Source organism: Colobus angolensis, unplaced genomic scaffold, assembly GCF_000951035.1.
Source record: "Colobus angolensis palliatus isolate OR3802 unplaced genomic scaffold, Cang.pa_1.0 Scaffold231, whole genome shotgun sequence".
Taxonomy (NCBI): domain Eukaryota; kingdom Metazoa; phylum Chordata; class Mammalia; order Primates; family Cercopithecidae; genus Colobus; species Colobus angolensis.
Window position 1 is genome coordinate 4,504,419 of NW_012115500.1, and position 24,424 is coordinate 4,528,842.

Below are 24,424 nucleotides of genomic sequence, written 5' to 3' on the forward strand. Positions count from 1 at the left end.
GCTCTGTCACCCAGGCTGGAGCGCCATCTACAATCTCTGCCTCTGGGGTTCAAGTGATTCTTCTGCCTCAGCCTCGCGAATAGCTGAGATTACAGGTGCACGCCATAATGCTCGGCTAATTTTCATTCTTTTAGTAGAGACAGGATTTCACCATATTGGCCAGGCTGTTCTTGAACGCCTGCCTTCAAGTGATCCACCCACTTTGGCCTCCTAAAGTGCTGGGATTACAGGCGTGATCCACTGCACCCGACCCCAAAGCGTATGCTTTTTTTTTTTTTTTTAAATGATTTCTCGCTGTATTAGGATAGCCTTTTTATGTGGGTATACTCTGTCGCGTGTGTAATGCTGAGTCTGAAACAATGCCCTTCACTCTTTACCTGACTGATTCTTACTTGACTTAACAAAATCAGCTCAATCATCGTTTCTTCCAGAAGCCCTCCTTGTCCCTGTCCAGGTTAGACTTCCTTTCTGCATTGTTATTATGGATGTACTTGATTACCTATGTACAGGCTGGGGTGACTTAGACCCTAGAGTATTAGCTTTGTGTAGTGTCTTCAGCGTGACAGGTGCTCTTTAAGTGTGCATTGAAAGGAATAATTAATACATAGATAAATGAATACTCTATTTTTAATTGTTGGAGTTTCAAGAAAACTCTGGAAAAGCATAGCTAATAATGTAGTCATTGGGTCAGAAGTATCCTGTGATTTTATTTGTTAGCAATAAGTAAAGAAATGTGGCCAGGCTCAGTGGTTCACATCTGTAATTTTACCCAGCACTTTGGGAGGCTGAGGTAGGAGGATCACTGGAGGCCAGGAGTTCAAAGCCAGCTCGGGCAATGTACAAGATCCTGTCTCTACAAAAAATACATTAGCCAGGCGTAGTGGCATATGCCTATAGTCCCAGCTACTTGAGATGCTGAGGTGAGAGAATTGCTTGAGTCCAGGAGTTGGAGGGTACACTAATCTACTGCTCTCCAGGCTGAGTGACAGAGCGAGACACTGTCTCTGAAAAAAAAAAAAAGAAATGTCATTAAAGCTTATCATCTCTCAAGACTGGCAATGATAGCAACCAGTTTGGAGGTTTGAGGCGTTTCCTCAGGAGAACCCAGTGCTTAGATAAAACCTCTAGGTGGAATTCCAGAGTTCCTTGACCCTTTCCAAATCTGACTAGAGTTGACAAACTCTCATCTTGGCAGGTTTGCTGACTCTCCCAGCGTCTGACCTGGCGTGTTTCTCAGTCCCATCCCAAGGCGATATTCTCTACCACTAGATGGAGCATCAGACCTCAAGTCAAGAGCATCCCAGTTCACTGCTGCTTTTGGTGGCTCTAGTCTAGGACGGAAGGGGAGACTTTGCCATTGCACGCCAGCCTGGGCGACAAGAGTGAAACTCTGTCTAAAAAAAAAAAGAAAAAGAAAGAAAATGGGAGGATCTCGTTGACTTGCTAAGGATTTGGGATTTACCTTGTAGTCAGTGAAGAGCCATTGGAGGAGAATGTCAAGAGAAAAGAAAATTCTCTACTTTTTGTTTGCTCTATACTTAGTTTACCATCAATTCTGTGATGAATCTAACATGAAGACAGGCTGTGCTGGTCTGAGACTAGGGCTTAGGGGAAGGGGCACACTGCAGGGACACACAGCAGCATTTGATGGTCAGTATAGTGTGTGAGGGAGAAGTACAAACAGAGTCAAAAATTTATAGACTAGGAAGCTCAAGAAGGAGGAAAGAAGATAATGAATTTATGTTTGGAGATGTTTTTGAGGTGCCAGGTAGATTTGTCTAGAGGGTCCTAAATTTCAAGTGAAAGGCCTACAAATTGCTACTTACAGGTGTCAGATGAATCCACATGTGTAAAACAAAAGTAATCTGGTGAATACACAGAGAGCCAAAATGAAAAGTTAATGGACAACAAATAATAATGAATGTATAGAAAAAAGACTAGGAGGATATATAATAATATGTTGATAGTTGTTTCCTCTGCTTACAGAAATTTTGCAAGGCAGTTTTTTTGTGTATTACGCATAGTTATTTTTAATATTAATCAGAAAAAAGAGTTGAAAATAAAGTAAAAGTAAGAGCTTTTGCAAAAATCTAAAGCATTAGACAAATATGAAGTTCTATAAGCAATATATAACAAAATAATTACTTTCTGTGGGTATCTATTCCACAGCTATAACATCATCTGCCTGATCTAAAGAAGTGTATTTTGACAAAATAATGTTTTTACTTGTGAAATTACTTTTATCTGTGCCTCACTTAATCCTTGAGTAATAAGCCATTGCTATCTCCTGACACTTAGGAAAACACAACAGTTGAGATACGAATAAAGGATGCTTCGGAAAGATTGAGTCGCTAGAGTTGCCTCATAACAACATGGTGCTGATTCTAAAAATGCTTTGTTTTTGAGAGGGGAGTAGGAGAAAGGAAGTGGAGAGATTATATTGAGGCAGATGGCGTCAGATAAATCTAGATCCAACACCTAGCGCAGCACCTGGCACACAGTAAGCATCAAAAAATCCTTCTAGAACAAGTGAACTGAGCCATTTTGTGCTTTCGTTTGTGTTTACTAATATATAAAGTACTCCTTTTTCATTTATTCTGTTTGCGTAAACTCTTAAGGAATTTTTTGGTGATAATGTGTCTTAATATATTTTTCAAAATCAGTTATTAAGTTAAATTTGATACAAGCACCTTGGAATATTTATAAATGTATTAAAAGATGTTTGGTCTATATTAAAATATCAAAATATATTAAATTGACATGAACTATATCATAGGATACTTTTTCTTTTTGTTAAGACAGAGTCTTGCTCTGTTGCCCAGGCTAGAGCGCAGTGGCACAATCTCGACTCACTGCAACCTCTGCCTCCCAGATTCAAGTGATTCTCATGCCTCAGCCTCCCAAGTGGATGAGATTACAGGCACACGCCACCACACCCACCTAATTTTTGTATTTTTAGTAGAGACAGGGTTTCACCATGTTGGCCAGGCTGGTCTCCAACTCCTGGCCTCAAGTGATCCACTTACCTTGGCCTCCCAAAGTGCTGGGATTACAGGCGTGAGCCACGGCACCCTGCCCAGATTCTTTTATATTAAAGGAATTCATTATTTCTTAAATTTAGAGTAGTGAACATCTTTGCTTCTATGAATACGGAGATGGAAATGGAAATTTTACAAATATGGGTAAAATTTCAGTGTAGGGAAGTTCTTCATTTGAAACATAGCTGTGCAGCCATAAGATTGGAAAGAGATGGACACATTTTATAAATAAGGGGGGACAAGACTAAATTGGGATAAAATATATTATAATTATGTAATGTTTTAATGTAAAAGGTGAATACCAAGATCTTGGATAGTGAAGTTGAATTTTAAGAAAATTATACTGGGAGGTCATTATAACAAACATGAAAGACTTAAATAAGAGGGCATAGCTCATTTTTTGATTATCATAGTCAAAGATTTATTTAAAGAGAACCTCTGCAGTACAAAGAATGAATTTAGCTTTCAGTATAAAATCTGTAATGTCTATATTAATCATTTCAAATCATAGTTTTTCCTCCTGAACTCAAAAGAAACAAAAAAATAAATGAAATCCTCTACTTTTCCTTTGATATCTGTTTTGGTTTTTCAACAACATGGAAGTAACAGACTACTAAGTTATTTCTCACAAAGGCAACCTGATACTTTTCCATAGACAGATTGCTTTTTCTTAATGTGTTTTTCCTAACTACACATGTGAAGATTTCATGTCCATCATTTGTCTTTGTTTTACATAGCAAGTTCAGAGAGCCAAAGTTATGTTACATTTGATAAATCAATTTCTAAACATAAACAGGTCAAGCCACAAGTGTCTAATAACATTGCTCTTCTGTTAAAAAGTAATGATCATCCTGGTACTTTAAATCTTAGAACATCAAAGAACACAGGATGAAAATGGACTTTCATGTAGAAAAAGGATGCCAAGAATCCAATTAATATTTTTTTTAAATCAAGCAGAATGGGCTTAAGGAATTTGGGTGTAAAATAAATGGAAATTATTTGGATGAAAATAGTTAGGCCTGTACTTCTTGGGACCATCAATGAAGTCAAATTAGTGTTTTCGTGACACACCTGGGTGGTGAGAGGACAAACCTGAGGTGTGCCCCCAGAATGCATGCAGTGTGGCTGAAGGAATGAAGGTGATAAGAGAAGCCGGGCACAGTGGCTCACACCTATAATCTCAGCACTTTGGGAGGCCAAGGCGAGCAGATCACCTGAAGTCGGGAGTTCGAGACCAGCCTAACCAACGTGGAGAAACCCTGTCTCTACTAAAAATACAAAAATTAGCTGGACATGGTGGCACATGCCTGTAATTCTAGCTACTCAGGAGGCTGAGGCAGGAGAATCGCTTGAACCCGGGAGGCAGAGGTTGCAGCAAGCCGAGATTACGCCATTACACTCCAACCTGGGCAACAAGGGTGAAATTCCATCTCAAAAAAAAGTGATAAGAGAAGACGACAGATATGGGAGGTGTAAATGAAGAGTCTGAGGATCAAAGGTGTTCCTGGTGAAAAGGACAGAACCTCGGGAGTAGAAGCAGTCATCCAAGCTGGAATCAGATAAGAAGATGCTTTCATGAGCTAAGACTCATGCCTAAGTGGAGAAATAAGAGCTTACCTTAGGCAGAATTATGGGGAATACTCAGTCCTCTGAATAACTGTAGCAAATGTTTACAGGTCATGAATAAATGATAAAGAGATGATCTTTTTAAAACATTATCTACAAAGGAGCAAAGAAAAAAGTTAGAAACAGACTTCTTCATTAGTTGTAAATGCCAGAGGAATTAAAATCTCTTCAGACTTGTAAGGCAAAAGCTGTTTTTCAAGGTCAAAGACAAGACATTCTCAGACATAGAATGGACTTGAGGAAAGAGATCTTTTGTGTCACAGATTACCTTAAACAAATTTGTGAACAAATTAGGTCATTTTGGCAGTGCCCATGTGAATGGCATTTTTGCCATTGTGGGCTTCGATGGACTGTTGCTGCTTTTTTTTTTTTCCTCTTCTTTTCTGTTTTCTACATTATCACTTTTGAAAATGTTTGATAACATTTTCAACATTATTGACTTTTCCATTCACACTGTTTGCAAAAACTACTTTACTTGTGGCTAGGTGTGGTGGCTCATGCCTGTAATCACAGCACTTTGGGAGGCCGAAGCAAGCAGATCACCTGATCAAGATCATCCTGGCCAACATGGTGAAACCCCATCTCTACTGAAAATACAAAAAAATTAGCTGGATGTGTAGTGCATGCCTGTAGTCCCAGCTACTCGGGAGGCTGAGGCAAGAGAACTGCTTGAACCCAGTATGCAGAGGTGGCAGTGAGTCTAGATTGCATCACTGCACTGCAGCCTGGGCAACAGAGTGAGACTTCGTCTCAAAAAAAAAAAAAAAACGAAAAACAAAAAACGAAAAGAAAACCTGCTTTACTTAAAAACTAAAAATATTGGCTGGGCACAGTGGCTCACACCTGTAATCCCAGCACTTTGGGAGGCCAAAGTGGGCGGATCACGAGTTCAGGAGATCGAGACCATTCTGGCTAACACGGTGAAACCCCGTCTCTACTAAAAAAAATTCAAAAAATTAGCCAGGCGTGCTGATGGGCACCTGTAGTCCCAGCTACTTGGGAGGCTGAGGCAGGAGAATGGCGTGAACCTGGGAGGCAGAGCTTGCAGTGAGCAGAGATCGTGCCACTGCATTCCAGCCTGAGCAACAGAGCGAGACTCCGTCTTAAAAAAAAAAAAAAAAAACCTAAAAATATTAAACATATGGTAAACCATGTTCTATAGAAAATTGTTCCAACAGGGAAAAGGAATTTAGAATCTAGAAATCAGTTATATTTCCTTAGAAACCCCAGTAGTTAGGGAGCATGAATGTTCACAATTAAGTAGCTGTAAAACAAACACCCCTGAGTACACCTGTGATTGCACCAGCTTTGTTTCAAGGGACACTCCTTTCCTGACCTCACAACCCCAGCACTCTCATTAACACAATATTTTGTAACCCATTCTTGTCATTGTTGGAACAAAAGGTACAGTCACTATGCAAAAGCAACTGTATCTTACTTAACAAGCCTGTCCTACTGCATATGAACTTGAACTCAGAGTTTAGTTCCATTATAATCATAGTGGTCTACATAATGCAAATCTCATACCCTACTTAATCTGTCTTGTTATATTCACTTGCATTATAAAAAATCTCATTGTAAGAGAAATGCCCAAATGTGGTTTGGGTGAGGGAAAGACAACAGATAAACTAAGTACAGTCAGTGGTGTTAAGCTTTGAAAAATTCAATTAGAAGTAAACTAGGAAGGATAAAAGAGGAAAAATACTCTAATTCTGTCTTTGGGCTGCTTGATCCACAAAATACCATATAACTGAGTGGCTTATAAAATAACAGACATGTATTTCTCACAGTTCTGGAGGCTGGAAAGTCCCAGATTAAGGCACTGGCAAATGTGGAGTGTGTTGAGAGCCCATATCCTCATAGACCACCATCCTCTCACTCTGAGCTCACATGGTAGAAGGGTGAGGGGTCTTTGGCCTCTTTTATAGGAGCAATAATCCCAGCCATGAAAGTACTGCCAAGATAACCTAACCACCTCTCAATGGCCCCTTTTCCTAATACCACACACTTATGGGTGAGGATTTCAACATATGAATTTTGGGGGGACATAACATTTAAATCTTAGCAAATACATTGATGGCTGAAGAGTGATGTGGTCAGGTTTTTTTTTTTGGAGGGCAATTTGGCCGTTTTTATCAAGACCCTTTTGGCATACTCTTTGACCCAACAATTCTGTTTTTAGTAATTCATCCTAAGCAGTCATGAGCATATTAGAAGATTTAACTGCAGTAACTATCATTGCATTGTTTAAAATAGCAGGAAAATGAAAAATAACATAAATGATATAAAATGGAATTACTATGTGCCATTTTAAAATGAAGTAGACAAATAGTTAATGATATGGGAAATTTTCACCAAATACTACAGTAAAGAAGTGAGTTAACAATGGTTGCTGATTATGATTCCATTTTTGTTTAAAAAAATAATTCACCTACATACATATAAAAAGAGATATGGAGAGTTTCTAGAAGTATATTCACCAGAATGCCAACATTGGTCTCTCTGATTGGAGGGAAAATGAATGACCTTTATTTATTTATTTTTGTTTGTGTTTCTAAATGACTGCCATGGTCTGAATATTTGTGTCCCCCCCACCCAACCCCAAATTTATATGTTGAAATCCTACTCCCCAATGTGATAGTATCAAGAGGAGGGATCTTTAGGAAGTAATGAGGCCATATGGGTGGCGACCTCATGATTGGGATTAGTATTCTTAGAAAAGAGACTTCAGAGAGCTGCCTGGTTGAGAACGTGCTGTCTATGAACCACGATGAGGAGAAAATACGCCGAGTTTGTCAGTGCCTTGATATTGGACTTCCCAGTGTCCAGAACTCTGGGAAATAAATTCCTGTTGTTGATAAGCCACCAGTTTATGGTATTTTGTTATAGCAGCCTGAATGTACTAAGACAATGGCTGTATATAGTTTTGATTCATGTGAAATTGGCTTTCATATTTCCTCTGTTTTCTTCTGGAGTGTTAATGTGCACAATTAGGTCCTTGATCCATTTATGAAAAGCAAAAGCTGTTTTCAGAAAAGTATTTTGGAGGGTGGGAAAGAGGGTGAGAAGAGGAGGAGAAGCAACATCAGACATAAAGAAGAACAGAAAGAACTATTTTCCGTGAATATCTCCTTTGTGTTAGATCCCTTATTTCACTATTTAATTTAGGACTTACCATGATCTGCTACAAAACATGTAGCCTATTTTACAAATGTAAAAACTGAGAAGCTGAGTAACTGGCCAGGGATCCACTGTCGGCTAGCACGGAGCCAGGATTCATACCCTGCCCTCTTTGGCACCAAAGCCTGAGTTTTTTCCACGAACAAGGAGGACCTTCTCCATGCTGAGTGCAGTAGTAGATTCTAGAGCAAAACATTTTATAAGATTGATAACTTCCCTGTGCTTTAAGCACTTGCGTTTCAGATTTTACCACAGTATGACTCGTTTTAGTCGAGGACTGTGTTGCCTGTGACTTGCTTGAAAGAAGGAAGGTAACATGTACTGCATGACATTTTCCTTTGTGCCACAGGTTAAAACAGAGTTCATATTGAGTATAGGGTTCATTCTTCCCTGACACATCTTTTTTTAAAAAATTTAATGGTAACAGCTTATACTTTATAAAGTGCTACATAACAATACTGAATGTTTTAATTGTGCTTTTTATAGAGTCGGGTCAATAATTTGAGAATTGTACATTGCCAATAGAGAAGATGTTATTTCTTTTTAAAATTTATTTATTTATTTTATGTTTTTTAAAGACAGGATCTCTCTCTCTGTGTTTTCCAGGCTGGAGTGCAGTGGTGCAATCATAGCTCACTGTATTGTCATCTCCTGGGCTCAAGTGATGCTCCCACCTCAGCCTTACATGTAACTGGGACTATAGGCATGTAGCGCCACGCCTGGCTGATTTCTTATATTTTCTTTTCTTTTCTTTCTTTTCTTTTCTTCTCTTTTCTTTTCTTTTCTTTTCTTTCTTTTTTCTCTTTTGTAGACACAGGGTCTCCCCATCTTACTCAGGCTGGTCTTGAACTCCTGTCCTCAAGCAATTCTCCCACCTCAGCCTTCCAGTGTTCTGGGATTACAGATGTGAGCCACTGCACTCAGCCAAGAAGATATTTCTTTAGGCAAATACAAGTGCTATATTTTCTTCAAAGACATACGACTTTAGGCCGGGCACGGTGGCTCACACCTGTAATCCCAGCACTTTGGGGGGCCAAGGTGGGCAGATCAACTGAGGTTGGGAGTTTGAGACCAGCCTGACCAACATGGAGAAACGACATTTCTACTAAAAATACAAAATTAGCCAGGCATGGTGGCACATGCCTGTAATGCCAGCTACTTGCGAGGCTGAGGCAGGATAATCGCTTGAACCCGGGAGGCGGAGGTTGTGGTGAGCTGAGATCGTGCCATTGCACTCCAGCCTGGACAACAAGAGCGAAACTCCATCTCAGAAAAAAAAAAGACATATAACTTTATTTTTTGCTATTCAATCTATCTGTATTGATTTGAGAGTGGTCCAAATTTTTCTCCAAATCTTAGCCATTATTCATCTAGCTTCACTTAATTATAATCCCTAAAGTCCCTTGAGCCCTTACTGTGCACATTGCAAAGTGCTTTTTCTGAATCACCTTATCAAATTCTTACGGTAACTCTTTGGGAATTCAGTAGTATCCCCATTTTGTGCACTGGGAGACTGTCTTTAAGTTACTTCCCCAAGGTTACCTAGTGAGCAGATGGTAGACCAGGACTCTCATTCACAGTCTATCTGATGCCAGAACCTTCCCTTCAACATTAAGTTACATGATATTTATGGGGAAAACCAGCCTCTTCTCATTTATAATGGTGCTTTTATTTTCACCAAATTTCTGTTTTTTGGTGATGTCACTGCAATGTTTTAATTGCTGTAGCTTTATAATGATGTGTTTCAACATCAGTAGAGTGTGCTTACCCTCACTTCTCTTTGAAAAATAATTTTGGATAGTCATGTATTTATGCTTGTAGATAAGCATGGTTTTCAATTTGGAAAGTGTTCCTTTGCCATAAAACATTATTTTTTATTTAAATTGCATTTAAACATTAATTTGAAAAAAGTGAAATATTCATTTAAAGATGAGATTTCCTACTTAGGAGTATTATGTCCATTTAGACACTTCAGTTAAGCATTTTAATTTTCTTTATATATATCGTGTCATTCTTATTCCCAGATGTTACATAGTTTGATACCACTTTACCTGGGACTTTTCCGATTACACTTCTGTTACAAAAATTTTAAAAATTATTATATCTCGCCACCTTAGTGAACAACTTTGTGAATTTTTGACATTTTCATGATAATATTGGTTCTTTACGCAGATAATTATGTTATCCACTAATGACCACATTTTCATTTCTTTTCAGTATTTAAAACTTTTCAGCTGGTGCTTTGACTAGATTTCAGAACAAAGTTGGGTATAAACCATAAATTGATGTTAGTAATGTTTTATTTTTTTAAAAATTACTTCTTTTGCTTTTGGTTTCTGATGTAAGAGCTCATCTCAGTTTATACAGGTGTATTTTAGGAGAGGTTAGAAGAGTGCTTAATTTCTCAAGAGATGTTGAGCGTGTGGGTACCTGTAGCGCATTCGGGCACAGAGATTGCCTTGTGGTGCTGTGCAAGGTAACCTCTGATGAGTGGCAGGGATTCCCTCTTTATCCTGGAGTTTCCATTATGTTTGTAGTGTTGCTGCTTTTATCTCCACTACAAGGCTTTTTTCTTTATGACCTGAAATACTTGTGGTTTAGCCTCACGTTAGGTTCGCCTCTATGTTGTACTTTAGTGGATACCACTAAGTTGGTGGGTACCATGCGCAGAAACCTTAAAAACTTTGCTAGAATTGCTCTTAGGCAAGTTAGGCCTTTCCTAGCGCAGCTGAAACCAAAGAAAGGGGGTGGAGCTCATGCAGTGCCTGTGGGTATTTTTCCCTCTCCTCACTTGTAATCTTCCTTCCAGAAAGCTGGGGGTGGGGCCTCACCAGTGCTGTATTTAGGTAATAAGCCCATTTCTATAGACCTGGAAGTGACATCATGAAGTCATTCAGTTTTCATTCCTATGAAGAAACTCTTTTTTATATATACTCTTTAGCGTTGCATTGCTTTTGAGAAGCATATTTCTAGTGACTATCAGAATAAAAATTCATCATTAAAGAAGGTCACTCTATTCTTAGTTTTCTAACAGTTGGAATTTTTTGTTCTTTTAAAAAATACAATAATGGCTGTTTAATTCGTTAAATGCTTTTTTAGCATTTATCAAAATGATCAGATTCTTTTTCTCCTTTAAACAATTTATAAAGCTTTATCATATTAATACTATATCACTGCTGTATTTCTGGATGAAACATTTTTGCTCATGGTTTATGATTGTTTTAACATACTACTCTATTCAAATTGCTATTTACTTATGTTGACTACATTATTATTAATAAAAATAGCATTTGTTAAGCATGTGCTCTGTGCCAGGCTCTGAGATGAACACTGTATGAATCAGCTTAATTTTCTCAACATTTCATTTTACAGATAAACTGATGCACAAAGATTTCAGCTAACTTGATTAATATCACACGGCTATGAAAATGTGTCAGGGTTGCTAGTTAAACCCAGCTCATTTTGACCCCTAAACCAAACTGTGATCAGAAAGGTGTTTGATGACATAAGTGAGATGGTACATGACTTGATTTTATGATTAATACCATCAAACTGCTTCAGCAATCATAGCTGAATGGATCAGTTTCCATTATAGGGACATGCCTGTCATTGGAAACAGATTCTCCTGTTCATAAATCAGGGTACCCCTTTCTTTGAAAAATCTAGAGAGACACAGACAATTTTTGCCTCTTTGAATTCCCTTCATTTGGAGGTCATAGAAACTATTCTTTAGAGTTACTGGTGATCCTGTGCTGTCAGCCTCCCGAACTCCATTCAGATGCTCTTATGATAGAAATAGATGGAGGAGAGAGCTGGTCATTCATGAGTGAGTAACGAAAGAAGGGGCACATAGTAAGTGTAAGCCCCATGCAGAACTGGTCCTGATATAGTTTAGAAACCTGATAATTTTCCAAACTTCTGTTTGTGCTTGTCCAGATACTTGTTAATAACAGAAAAAAGGCTACATACTATCTTTTCTTCCATTCCTATATCTAAGTAGAAATTATGGAATCAAGATCCAGGGAATTCACAGATGTCTGTATGGATTCTGTTTTCAAGCACAATCATGAATCATGTCCACTGTCCTGACTTCACCCAGTCCCCAGGGGCCTGTGACAGGAGCCAGATGCTCCGGTTTGAAGGACATTATGTATTGACTTGTTCTTGCTGGTTTTTCTCAGAACCAGCGTATCTAGCCAGTTCGTTTCTTGATACCCTCCCCAGTCTTCCCCGCACCAGCATACTCAATGTCCACATCTCACATCACTACTTCAGTACTCAAAAATCTCTTATTTGAACCTCAATTTCTTTTGTTGTCTTTTCCCACAGATCTGTTCTCCAATTGTGACAGGCAGACTAATGACCTCCTAAAGATGCCCATGTCCTATTTCCCCAAACCTGTTAGGTTACATAGCAAAGGTGAATCAAGGCTGTAGATGAAATTGAGGTTGCTAATCAGCTGACCTAAAGGAGATTTTCCAGGGCTATCAATGTGGCCCAGTGCAATCACAAGGGACCTTAAAAGTGAGAGGGAGGCAGGAGAGAGAGCATGACACAACTCAGGCAGCATTGCTGGCTCTGCGGGTGAAAGCAGGGCCTTGGCTCGAGCTTCCTGCAAACGCAGAACTGGCTAGATATGCTGGTTCTGAGAAAAACCAGGGCTCAAGACCCTGCTTCCGGGGCCCAAAGTAGCCCACTTCCAAGAGTGAGAAAAGGCAAGGGAACCAGTCCTCCCCTACTCTGCCTCCAGAAGGAAAGTAGTGAGACCTATGCCAGACTTCTAACCTATGGAACTGTAAAATAATAAATCTGCATTTATGCTTTATTTTGAGCCACAAATGTGTAGTAATTTGTTATAGCAGCAATAGGAAACTCATTCATCATGCCATTCCCCTAACTCGTCCAACATCTCACTACCTGTATCTCAGCCACTGCTCATCCAGCTCCAGCTGTCTTGCTCTGTGCATTATAACCACACAGGTAGCCACTTATTAGCTTACTTCTTATGTGGCCTGTTACCCTGGTGTTGAGACCCCACCCCAGAGTATAGTGTTACTTCTTAATGTTCACATTTTTGAAACCTCATTTTTGCCACAGTAACTCTACCAAATCTCATTACTCTTACTCCCTCAATCATACCCTCACTGCACTACATTTTAGCAGATGACCTTACCCCTACTCTACTGATGATATTGACAGCATCTGTCTTGAGCTCCCTTTACTTACAGAACCTCTCTGTGAATTCCACTTATCCATTTCCAGGTTTCCATCTCTGGACCTCTGTTCAGCATTTCACAGTGTCATCACCACCTTCCTTTTTTCTATGGCCTCTGTGACATTGCATTCATTTTCCCATCCCTCTAATTGCTTTCCCCCCTTTATATCAGCCATCTTTTTTTCAATCCTTAAATCAAGCCTTCCTTAGATTCTGTTCTCAAACTTCAGGCCTCCTCTTAAAATTTATTCTGTTGATGTCATAGCCTCATCCAAGACTTCAGTATCCCCACTACAAGGGATACCTTCACATCTGGCTGTCATGCCTCTCCAGGCCCCAGGCATACTGCTAGGTAGCATCTTCTTTTAGCCCCAGTGCATGGAGAGAGAGGAGTCTTCTTTCTGTAAACTTGTATTTGGGGATCATCTCAGATGCAGGAGTTTAGAGTCTTGTGTTCTGGACACTCCAGGACCCTTTTATGGTGTGACAAGGGAGGTGGCAGGACTTATGAACAGGGCACCAAGATCCACTTGGGTTGAGGTAAACACAGGTACCCCATTCTTCCTCCCCATTCCAGTTCCTACCTCCAGGATTTATGCAGAAAGAAATGGGCTAGGCTGAAGGGCCTGTATTTTATTCCTCTAGGGTTTTTGTCAGTTTTGTTACAGGTACTCCTTATTGGACTGGAGAAAACCTGCTTTGAAGACTTTATTTCAGAGGTGGGCAGGTATGAGGTTCAGTGGCTTTGCTGTAAATGGCTTCTGAGGGATACTTGCTCAACTTTCCCCTTGGCAGTAGATACTTTTATGTCATTTGCCTTAGGTTCTTGTACACAGGAGGAGGGTCAGAATTTGGATAGGTAGAAAGGTCTGTGAGGAGGCCTGAAGCCGGAAAGGTCAGTGTCATTGGAAGACAGTTGCACCCTTTGGGATGGGTGTGGATCCTTACCTAAAACGCTAGGGTTGGAGCACCATCCTAAAGCACAATGGAGTGGTCCTTTCCCATGGCAGTTCATGCCTCGTCCTAGATCTCACCAGGGCCAGAAGCCCCTCCAGTGCTTTGTGGACTATGTGCTGCAGAACCCAGTTCCCAGACACACAGGACTTCACTCATTGAGACACATAGTTTACCATCTTTTCAACTCACTGCAAAACAATTATTTCAGAAGCAATATGAAACCTTGCCTTGAGCTATAAAGATACAAAGGCAATTAAATTAGATCCTCTTTGCTTCTCTATTGAGCCAACTGTAAAACATAGTATTTGCCTTGTGGCTTTGGCAGGTGCACATGATTTGCCTGGTGTGATGTTACATCAGTGAAAAGTATTGCCTCACAATCAAACTTATCAGGCTTATTCATCTGTACTGAAAGGTTTATTCAACCATAGATACAAGACAAGGCCAGGTGCAGTGGTTCCCACCTGTAATCCCATCACTTTGGGAGGCCAAGGTGGGCAGATCACTTGAGCGCAGGAATTTGAGAACAGCCTGAGCAACATGGTGAAACCCCATCTCTCCAAAAAAATGCAAAAATTAACCTGGTGTGGTGGCATGAGCCTATAGTCCTAGCTACTCGGGAAGCTGAGGTGGGAGAATTGCTTGAGTCTAGGAGTGGAGGTTGCAGTGAGTCATGTTAGTGTCACTGCACCCCAGCCTGGGTGACAGAGTGAGACCCTGTCTCAAAAAAAAAAAAAAAAGACATAAGACATTTAAGGATGGGTACATCATGGTCTTTACCTCCATGATCTCAACATCTTAGACTCTGATGGGAAGGCATTTTTGGTTTGTTTTTTTTTTCCCTTTAGTAATACTACATGTGTGACATTTTTCTAGCCTACCCACCTGTGGCAATGGAAGGTAATTTACTTTTTGCACTAACTCAGGTGTACATAGTTAAGTTTATCCTGCAAGGCTTAGCCAACATGCATTTTTCTTTTGTAGCTGTGCAGTATGTAAACTGTCACAATTTGGTGGCTTTTAGTAGCGCTGCCCATTGGGACCAGAGATATCTAGCTACAGCTTATGGAAGGGCGTTGGCCAGAAGCTGCCAGACATGGGAAGAAAGAAGCATATTGTGGGCTCTAGAAATAGGAAGCTACCTACAAAATGATATAAAGAAACTATTCTGATAGCATGAAGACCTAAAGTGACAGCTGTTTATGATGACAGCAAGAAGGGCAGAAGTATGCAACAAAGAAAATGGAGCTGAGATATTAAAAGGAATGAATAACACTTAACCTAATCCCAAAAGGAACTATGGGGAAGAATTAACCTGGGGCATTCATCTTCCGTGTAAACAAAGCAAAAGCAAACAATTAAGATTTTTCAGATTCTTCAGAAGGAAAGAAAGAGAAGTATTGTTAATGTTTTATTGCTTACCTGCCAAGAATTAAGCAAACCAGTTTTTATATTTTTTCCTTCCTAAGATTTGTAAAATATGGTGATTGCACTTTGGAATCTCCTTATCTGGAGATCTAAAAACATAGTCAATAGTCCTGTCTTCCTGAAGTAATTTAGATGTGGTTGCCTGTAGGTATGGAGATCATTTTTTTATAGTCTAGAGGAATGTTCAGGTTCTCTTTGGTTCCATGAATAGTTCTGATTTGAAGATGTAGATGACTAGGACAGGACTGTAATGGAGGCATCTATTTAAGTTGTATTTTTTCCTCTTGGCTTTAATTTTTAAATAATATAGAGGAAATATTTAAAAGTCAGATAAATCCTATGTGAATTAACTATGTTCATGTTTCTATGTCACCCCTCAGTTTTCATCTAGGACCCCCATGCTTGTGATATAGATGAAATGATATCGTTGAGACCTTTCCATGTGTATGTATGTGTGCTTGTAGGACCTCAGACATAGAGGGCTGAGTTAATCACCCTTCTCAGATCATGGTTTATCATTACTGGTCCAAGCTCGGCTTCTTGTCATTTATCATTCATTCCCTTTTATTCTCGTTCTGCACTCCCATTTCTTCCCCAACTTGACACTATTCTATTGTGTTCAATGTGTGTAGGTTTTTATTTTGATATACTTCTGAAAATTATTTGTGTGTTTTTTTTTTTTTTAGTGTCCATCTGTGATGTATGTTTAAAACAGATGGACACTAACATCCCATTCAGTTTTTCTTGATGTAAACCTGTTGACACTTTTGGTGTATATTTATGGCTTGTTATTTCTAATTGCTGGAATCTAATTGCTCTGGATTCCCAGAGCTTACCTACCATGCTTTATTTACCCTCTATCTCCTCACTGCCATGGATAATACTGTGATGAACATCCTCCAGCGGGTCCCTTATGGTGTGCATAAAGTATATACCTGTTGGGAGAGGATACTTATCTGTGAATTAAATTCCTAGGTCATATGAGCTGTATATACTTCATTCTCTGGAATGACTGAACAGTTTACATTCCTTGTAGTGTTCGCATTTCCATCAACATTGGAATTATACAGCTTTCTGATTTTACCAGGCTAGTAGGTATAAAATGATAAATTGTTTTCATTTGCATTTTTCTGATCACATGCAGGTTGGAGCATCTTTTCATGGTTAATTCAATTTTATATTCTTTTTGTCACATTTTAATCTATTGCAGTATGGTTCTGGGGTTTCTGATATCTGAATTAATATATCGAGATGTATTTAACCCTGACAATTAGGTTGAATCATATGCAGGTGCTAATGGTTGGCCATTTTTGACATATAAAAACAGCGAAATATGACTGGGTTTGGTGGCTGACGCTTGTAATCCCAGCAGTTCAGAAGGCCGAGGCGGGCAGATCACCTGAGGTCAGGAGTTTGAGACAAGCCTGGCCAACATGGTGAAACCCTGTCTCTACTAAAAATACAAAAATTAGCCAGACATGGTGGCGCACACCTGTAATCCCAGCTACTCGGGAGGCTGAGGCAGAAGATTTCCTTGAACCTGGGAGACAGAGGTTGTAGTGAGCTGAGATCATGCCACTGTGCTCCAGTCTGGGTGACAGAGTGAGACTCTGTCTCAAAAAAAAAAAAAAATTGTAAAATCCATGGTCCAACTTAGTATGTTGTTGGACGTATTCTTTTTGTTTTCATTGTTATAAATAGTATTACAGTGACCATATGCTGATATGTAGCCTTTTTCTTCTTTTGATTTTGTCATTAGGGTAAATTCCTAAGAGAAGGATTACTGAGTCAGAATGAACCTTTCTATGGCTATTGTTACATATTGCCAAATCACTTTCTAAAAGGACTATACTCATTTTCATTAGGCATCATTTATATAGTAACTCTACTGGTTTTACTCTAACTTCATAATCATTACACATTATCATTAAAACCATTAGTAACTGTAAACATTACCTCATTGTTTTTATTTATACTATTTAATTATAGTTAATGTTAATCATTTATTCAGGATGAATAGTGTGCTTTTATGAGTATGATCTATTTGTGCCCTGAGTCCATTTTCCTATTAATGTCTTTTTGTCAGTTGATTTGAAAGTGGATTTTTATACATGGTAGTTTTACCCTGTCTTCAGTCCCTGAAAATGAAATTATTCATTTACATATGATTTATTCTTCAGATGACAATCAAAACAAAACACATGATAAAAAAGAGAAGAAGATGGTGGTTCAGAAGCCCCATGGGACTATGGAATACACTGTAAGTATAACCAAGGTGGTATAAATGTTTGTTAATAGCACTAGATTTATATAATGGTTTTCCCTGACACATCCTGCCCCTCGGCTGCTTTCCTCTCGTGTACCCATTAAACAATGAAGTTTCTTAAGACCAATTTTAGGTCATTTCTTTTTCCTCCATATTTTCTCCCGGGTCAATCTCAAATAAACCAGTGACTTAAGAATGTGAGGGTGATCTGGCTGCAACATCCATTACCCTGTTGATCACCAGCATTGCTTAGGCTGATCTGGCTGACTAGGCAGGAATCCCTTTCTTCCCCCACCACTCCGTGTGCATCCCTCTGGAGCTTGGATGAAGAGGATGACCTTCCCCAATACAGGAGGACATTTCTTGGGTCATGGGTATCCTAGTAACTGTGTTGCCCTGTTAGAACCTCCAAACAAACTGATGACTTGAATTATCTTTGATATAACAGGGACTACCACTTTTAGGTCACCAACCCAGATGTTCTTTCTAAGTTCCAAAGCTAATTACTCACTTGGCTACTCAACATGTCCACCTAGTCCTCCATGTTTGGTCCTTTTTCAAGAAACAATGGCTCCATCATTCCTACATTTATGCAGGCTAGAACTTGATTCTTGACATCTTCATCCCCTTACTCTTCATGTTTGTTACTACCTTCTGTGATTTTTCCCGCCAGTCTAGGCCAGATCCCTTTTTTAACATTCTCATTGAATCATGTTGCTTAACATAATTTATCTCAGTTTGACATTATTGATTCATTGGCATGTTGTTATTTTAATATCTATCTCATGTTTTAATTTATACGTCCATGAAGAGAGATTAGACCTCTCTTTGTTCACCATTATATTCCTGGTAGCTTGCAGGAATTCCCTACTGTTGAGCAGTAGATGAACAATGCTAGGTGTGTGTTCATTAGTACAGCTGCACACTGTGTGCCATGTGCTCATCTCTGTGACTGCATCATAAGCTCCTGGAGGCCAGGAGTTGTATCTTATGTATCCTAGGCTTGGCACAAAGTGGGCACTCAGTTGTAGATCTATTTTAATTCACTATTAAATAGCACTCTTGAGGAGTGAGTGTTCTCTTTGACTTCTAAGAAGAAATTAAGTGCTGTTGCCATTGCCTGGTTGTATTTTCCTAATGTGTACTTATTTTATAGTCATTATTTGTAAGCAATGCCAGACCCTATATAAGACAGGCAGCAAGATCTAATTCTTTGCTGGTATTTCTTTTGGAATGGTAAATCTGCAAGCCTCTGTAGAGTCACATTGAAGATCTCTGTCACAGGCTTTCGTGCTCAATGTCCTGTGAACATCTCTAGGCATCTTTCTAAAGTTTATAAGCATAGTCATTTTTAGAAAGGATTTGGGATAATTATATTTTATATTACCATTGTCTAAAATATACTGTTGGTCCTCATAACACCTAGAATAGTGCCTTACCTCAAAATAGGCACTCAAGAAGTATTGGACTCAATTATTTATTATTAATAACAATATTACTTCTAAAGCCATAATCATTAAGATCTGTATGTATTTGTCTAGCACCTTTATTCACATGCCCCTCCAAAGAATGGAGAGGTGCTTTTGCCAGGAGTTACTTCCTACAGTATATACTGAACAATGTAGTGACAGTTAAAAAACAAAACAAAACAAAAAAACCCTCCAAATTAGTTAAATATTAACAAGTGATCAAATCAATAATGCAGGCTTTGTTTTATGTTATGGAGATTAGTTTTATTTGGCAAGTTATTTTTGTGCTTGTCATTGGAAATAAAAGGTAACTCATATAAATTTGTGTTTGAAGAATCTGCTAGCACTTACCCAATTGCTTTTATTACTGCTGAGCTATGGATGATCAAGCATTCTGATTTAGTTTCAGTCATTTAATGATACCAACATCCCTCTCGGGGTCTGTGCCCTAATTCTGCATATTTATCTTATCTTTAATAACTGCAGATTGTTAAAGTTTTTCTCACTCTCTGATTCCCCTATACAGTGTATGTTTTATAAGTTTACTCATAAAAATATGAATGTAGCATACAAATATATAATACAGTATTAAAAATATTTTTTAACTTTGTTTTTAGTGCAGATAGTTTTGCCTAGGGTAGAAGTAGTGGCCTATGTTGTTACTTTAGTGATTTAAAAAATTATACATACTCCATATAATATATCCTAACTTGTTCTAGAAAGGCTTTGAGGCTGTTTCAATGTAATCTGTAACCGTAAGCTTTGTTTAGTCTGAGACAGTTCATCTAGTAGTTGTACCTTTGATACTGAAGGCAGCAATGGGTTTAATTCTCCTCCTACGTCTCTACCCCTTTCACCAGTCCACATCTTCCTTCAGCCTTCTCACATCTCCACATAATTCAAGGCTCACCTGGTGGAGCCAGTTCTGCTTACAAGGAACTTATACTGGTCTTGACCCAGGGCTATCAACGGGAACTTCTCAGTGACCTTCATCAGAGTGACCTCCCACTAGCAAGTCTATCTGGCAGCTCTGGTCAGGGAGTTTGTCTTGGGATGTTGACATGACATCAGGGAGCCAACTTGTTTTCTGGGTAGAGCTGTTTTCCTGTGAAGTTTCTCATCTCCTCACTACCCTCTATTCCTGTTCCTCCTCTACTACAGAAGGAAAGAAGAGTGTACACCTGGGACATATGTCACAAGTTTTATAGATTTAGAGAGTAACACTAATTTGACCGTAGAAAATTGTGGTTTTAATGACAGTGAACAATTATCGGTAGCTAATCTGAATTTCTTTCTGATTTCCTTGCTTTCACAGTATTCATTCATCAACTTTTTGAGTACCCTCCATGTATCAGGCAGTGTGCTGAACCCAGGAGAAAACATTTTGCCAGCTTTGCCATAAAAACCAGCAGTTTATAGTATACGGAAAAGTCATGCAAATAGACAGAAACTTACAAGAGAGAAAGTAGCCCCACTTCCCCTGAGGATGGGTCTGTGTGTACATTGTATTTTTTTCTTGTTGTAGTCTTCATTATAGCTCATGGACCTTTACATCATACGCCTAAGTTGCACCAAAGTAAAATTAGAAATCTATTAGTGGACAGTGAAACTTGAAAATGAGGAAGCCCAGAAATGAATTGCATTTAAGACTTTGCTTTAAAATGATTTTATTAAGAATTGACAACGTATTCACTCTTTTTTTTGTAGTCTATCTTGATGGAACTATTACTTTATTATTTATTCATATTGCAGATAAATTAATAGTATCTATCAAAATTGATTTTTTTGCTTTATGTATTGACTCTTACTTGTTTGATTATTCTAGGCTGGAAACCAGGACACCCTAAACTCCATAGCACTGAAATTTAACATCACTCCCAATAAATTGGTGGAACTGAATAAACTTTTCACACATACTATTGTTCCAGGCCAGGTAATTATACTCTTATTGTATATAACTCTAGAAATTCTGCATTTATCTTTTATTGCCATTTTCAGTGCCTCACTACTGTTTTTCATAGTATTATCATAAATGATAATGTGCTTTGGTTCAATATTTTCTCTCCTTTATTTTTATTTGTTTATTTTTTGAGACAGGGTCTCGCTCTGTTGCCCAGGCTGGAGTGCAGTGACACCATCATGGGTCACTGCAGCCTCTATCCCCTGGGCTCAAGCAGTCCTCCCACCTCAGCCTCCCAAGTAGCTGAGATTACAGACGTGAGCCACTGCACCCAGCTCAACTTTATGATATTTTCATATTCATAGGATTCCTTGGCTACACAAGCTTACAATTTTTTTTCTAGGCTAAAATGACAGCATTGCTTGTATGGTTAAGAACTTTAAGACCTCAAATCCTGATTTGCATATATGTTGGGAGCAAACCCAAAATTATTTTTTTGCAGTAGGAGACTTTCACCCCTGCCCATGATCCAGGCTCACTTCCATGTTGAGGTAGCACATGTTCTGGCTGCTGCCCACCTCTCTCTACAGTGCGGTCAACTGTTTAAGCTTAGGAATTACTCTTTAGATTCGACATTTGGAATGTTCAGACGATTGAACCACAATTTCTGTTACCTAATACTTTTTTTAAGAGTTCAGATGCAAAAAAAAAATTAATATTAGTGGAGAATTGCTTGGGAAAAATGCCATCCATTCATTACTCTAGTTTAGCTGTATAATATAAGATAAATAAGAGCTGTATACCAAGACCACAAAATTTTAGTCCTTTGTAAATTACTTTTTACAGAACTGTAAACTTTGGCATTTGCCATTGACCTATATTGAAGATGCTATAAAAAGCAATACTCCAAAACTGGTTATTGTATTTACTGTTAGTGCATCATAGAGGACAAATAGTTCAGTCTAGGACGCTCCTTTGTATGAGATTCTATAGGAGAGTATTTGTACTTCTGAGAAACTTCTTCATTTTTATCTCATGGAAATTGAATTCTGCTAACTAATGATGTTGTCTCTTTGCATTAATTATATGGAAACTTAGAGTCACTTTTATGGCCCACTTCTTAATGAGTGGTTACTAGTTTTGGTGTGTATATTTTTAGTAGTAATCAGTCCTCATCTTATATCCCCTTGACTTTGATTTTCCCACTTTTATTTAATATGTTTTTTATTGTTGTCTCAAATATTTTCTGGATTGAAGTGAGGTTTAAATGACTGGAAAGATAGGAGACAGTGAATACCAATATTGATCAGTAATCAATTGTTACATGATTAGCTCTGAATTCTGTTTTATAATATTAAAAGTCATCATTTTAAGATTATATTTGGCCAGGCGCAGTGGCTCATCCCTCTGATCCCAGCACTTTGGAAGCCAAGGTAGGCAGATCAGTTGAGGTCAGAAGTTCAAGGACAGCCTGACCAACATGGTGAAACCCCATCTCTACTAAAAATACAAAAATTAGCCAGTAGCCAGGCTTGGTGGCGGGCGCCTGTAATCCCAGCTATTCGGCAGGCTGAGGCAGGAGAATCTCTTGAACGCGTAGGGTGGTGGTTGCAGTGAGCTGCGATCGCACCACTGCACTCCAGCCTGGGTGACAAGAGTGAAACTCCATCTCAAAAACAAACAAGCAAAAGATTGTATTTGATACAGGCCACAATGTAGCATGTCTCATTAAAAGAGTATTGAATGTCAGGATTGTAATAATGTTTTGAGAACCAGAATATTTTGCAGAAGGTTGCTATTCTGTATAATTTGGTGGGGGGGTTGGGGGTGGATTTTTAGTTTTACATAACCCAGACACTGATGGAAGAGAAAATGCTGGGATCATTGTATTGACATTATCTTATATAATTTATCATATAAGGACCATACTACTTTAGAACTCAGAGCCTGCTTGGAGTTAGCAAGCTGGGTTTGTTCCATTTCTACCTGGCACAGATACTAAGTTTAGAAGCATTTCCCTTATACTATTAGTCCCCCATCCTGGAGGGCTCTCCCTTCTCTCCTATCCAATTTCTACTTATTCTTCAAGGCTTCACTTGGACCCACTTGCTTCACTTGGCCTGCCCAGAATGCTTACCCACCTTGCTCTCCCTTTCTTTTTGCTTTTTTCATTTCTTTTTTTTTTTTTTTTTTTTTTGAGGTGGAGTCTCCCTCTGTCGCCCAGGCTGGAGTGCAGTGGCACGATCTTGGTTCACTGCAACTTCTGCCTCCTGGGTTCAAGCGATTCTTCTGCCTCAGCCTCCCCAAGTAGCTGGGACTACAGGCACATGCCACCATGCCCAGCTAATTTTTTTGTAGTTTAGTAGAGACGAGGTTTCACCATGTTGGTCAGGCTGGTCTCAAACTCTTGACCTCAGGTGATCCTCCCACCTCGGCCTCCCAAAGTGCTGGGATTACAGGTATGAGTCACTGCACCTGGCCTTGCTCCCCCTTTTTGAGTGCTTGCAGTGTCTATAGGCATGTTCTGTACCCTTTGTACTGCGCACATTCATATGCTGAGTGTCATTTCATGGATTAATCTAGGACACCCTAAGTTGCTTATGAGTTTCTTGAAAGCAACCGAGGTCATAATCATGCAGTAAACATGATACTATGCAGAGAATAACTTCTCTAAACACTCACTAGTGGTTTGCCTGGTTCCAGGTACTCACCCATCTCTTCTCTCCCATTCTCAGGTCCTTTTTGTGCCAGATGCCAACTCTCCTTCCAGTACCTTAAGGCTATCATCATCCAGTCCTGGTGCTACTGTCTCTCCTTCATCATCAGATGCAGAATATGATAAACTGCCTGTATGTGTATTATGTACTTCATGCACTGCAGTTCATTTTTATTAAAGAGACTTTTTGTGAGTTGTAGAATTCCACATGTTATTTTTCGCAAGATTATATCTGAAATTCTCCCTAGATGGTTGAGATTAGGTAATTGGAGAATGCATCATCTCCAAGGGAAACTTATTCACATTTAAGGTTTCAAAGGCCAAGATGGCCAGACACAGTGGCTCACGCCTGTAGTCCCAGCACTCTGGGAGGCCAAGGCAGAAGGATTGTCTGAGCCCAGGAGTTTGAGACCAGCCTGGGAAATATAGTGAGACTCTGTCTCTACAAAATGTTTTAAAAATTAGCCAGACATGATGGCTCACACCTGTAGTCCCACCTGCTCAGGAGTGGGAGCATCACTTGAGCCTGGGAGGTTGAGGCTGTGGTGAGCCATGATCATACCACTGCACTCTAGCCTGGGTGACAGAGTGAGACCCTGTCTCAAAAATAAAATAAAATAAAAAAATTT

The 24,424-nt window shown here is 39.2% G+C and overlaps 1 protein-coding gene across 5 annotated transcripts in view; it reads left to right on the forward strand.

The window, feature by feature from the left end:
* Positions 1 to 24,424, forward strand: part of NCOA7 (nuclear receptor coactivator 7) — a 163,031-nt gene that overhangs the window by 86,933 nt on the left and 51,674 nt on the right. For all 5 annotated transcript variants that reach the window (XM_011944476.1, XM_011944478.1, XM_011944479.1 and 2 more), the window contains 3 exons: positions 17,625 to 17,704; positions 21,005 to 21,112; positions 23,815 to 23,928. In XM_011944476.1, coding sequence (XP_011799866.1) covers positions 17,625 to 17,704; positions 21,005 to 21,112; positions 23,815 to 23,928 — 302 coding nt within the window. The remainder of the gene's footprint in view (positions 1 to 17,624; positions 17,705 to 21,004; positions 21,113 to 23,814; positions 23,929 to 24,424) is intronic.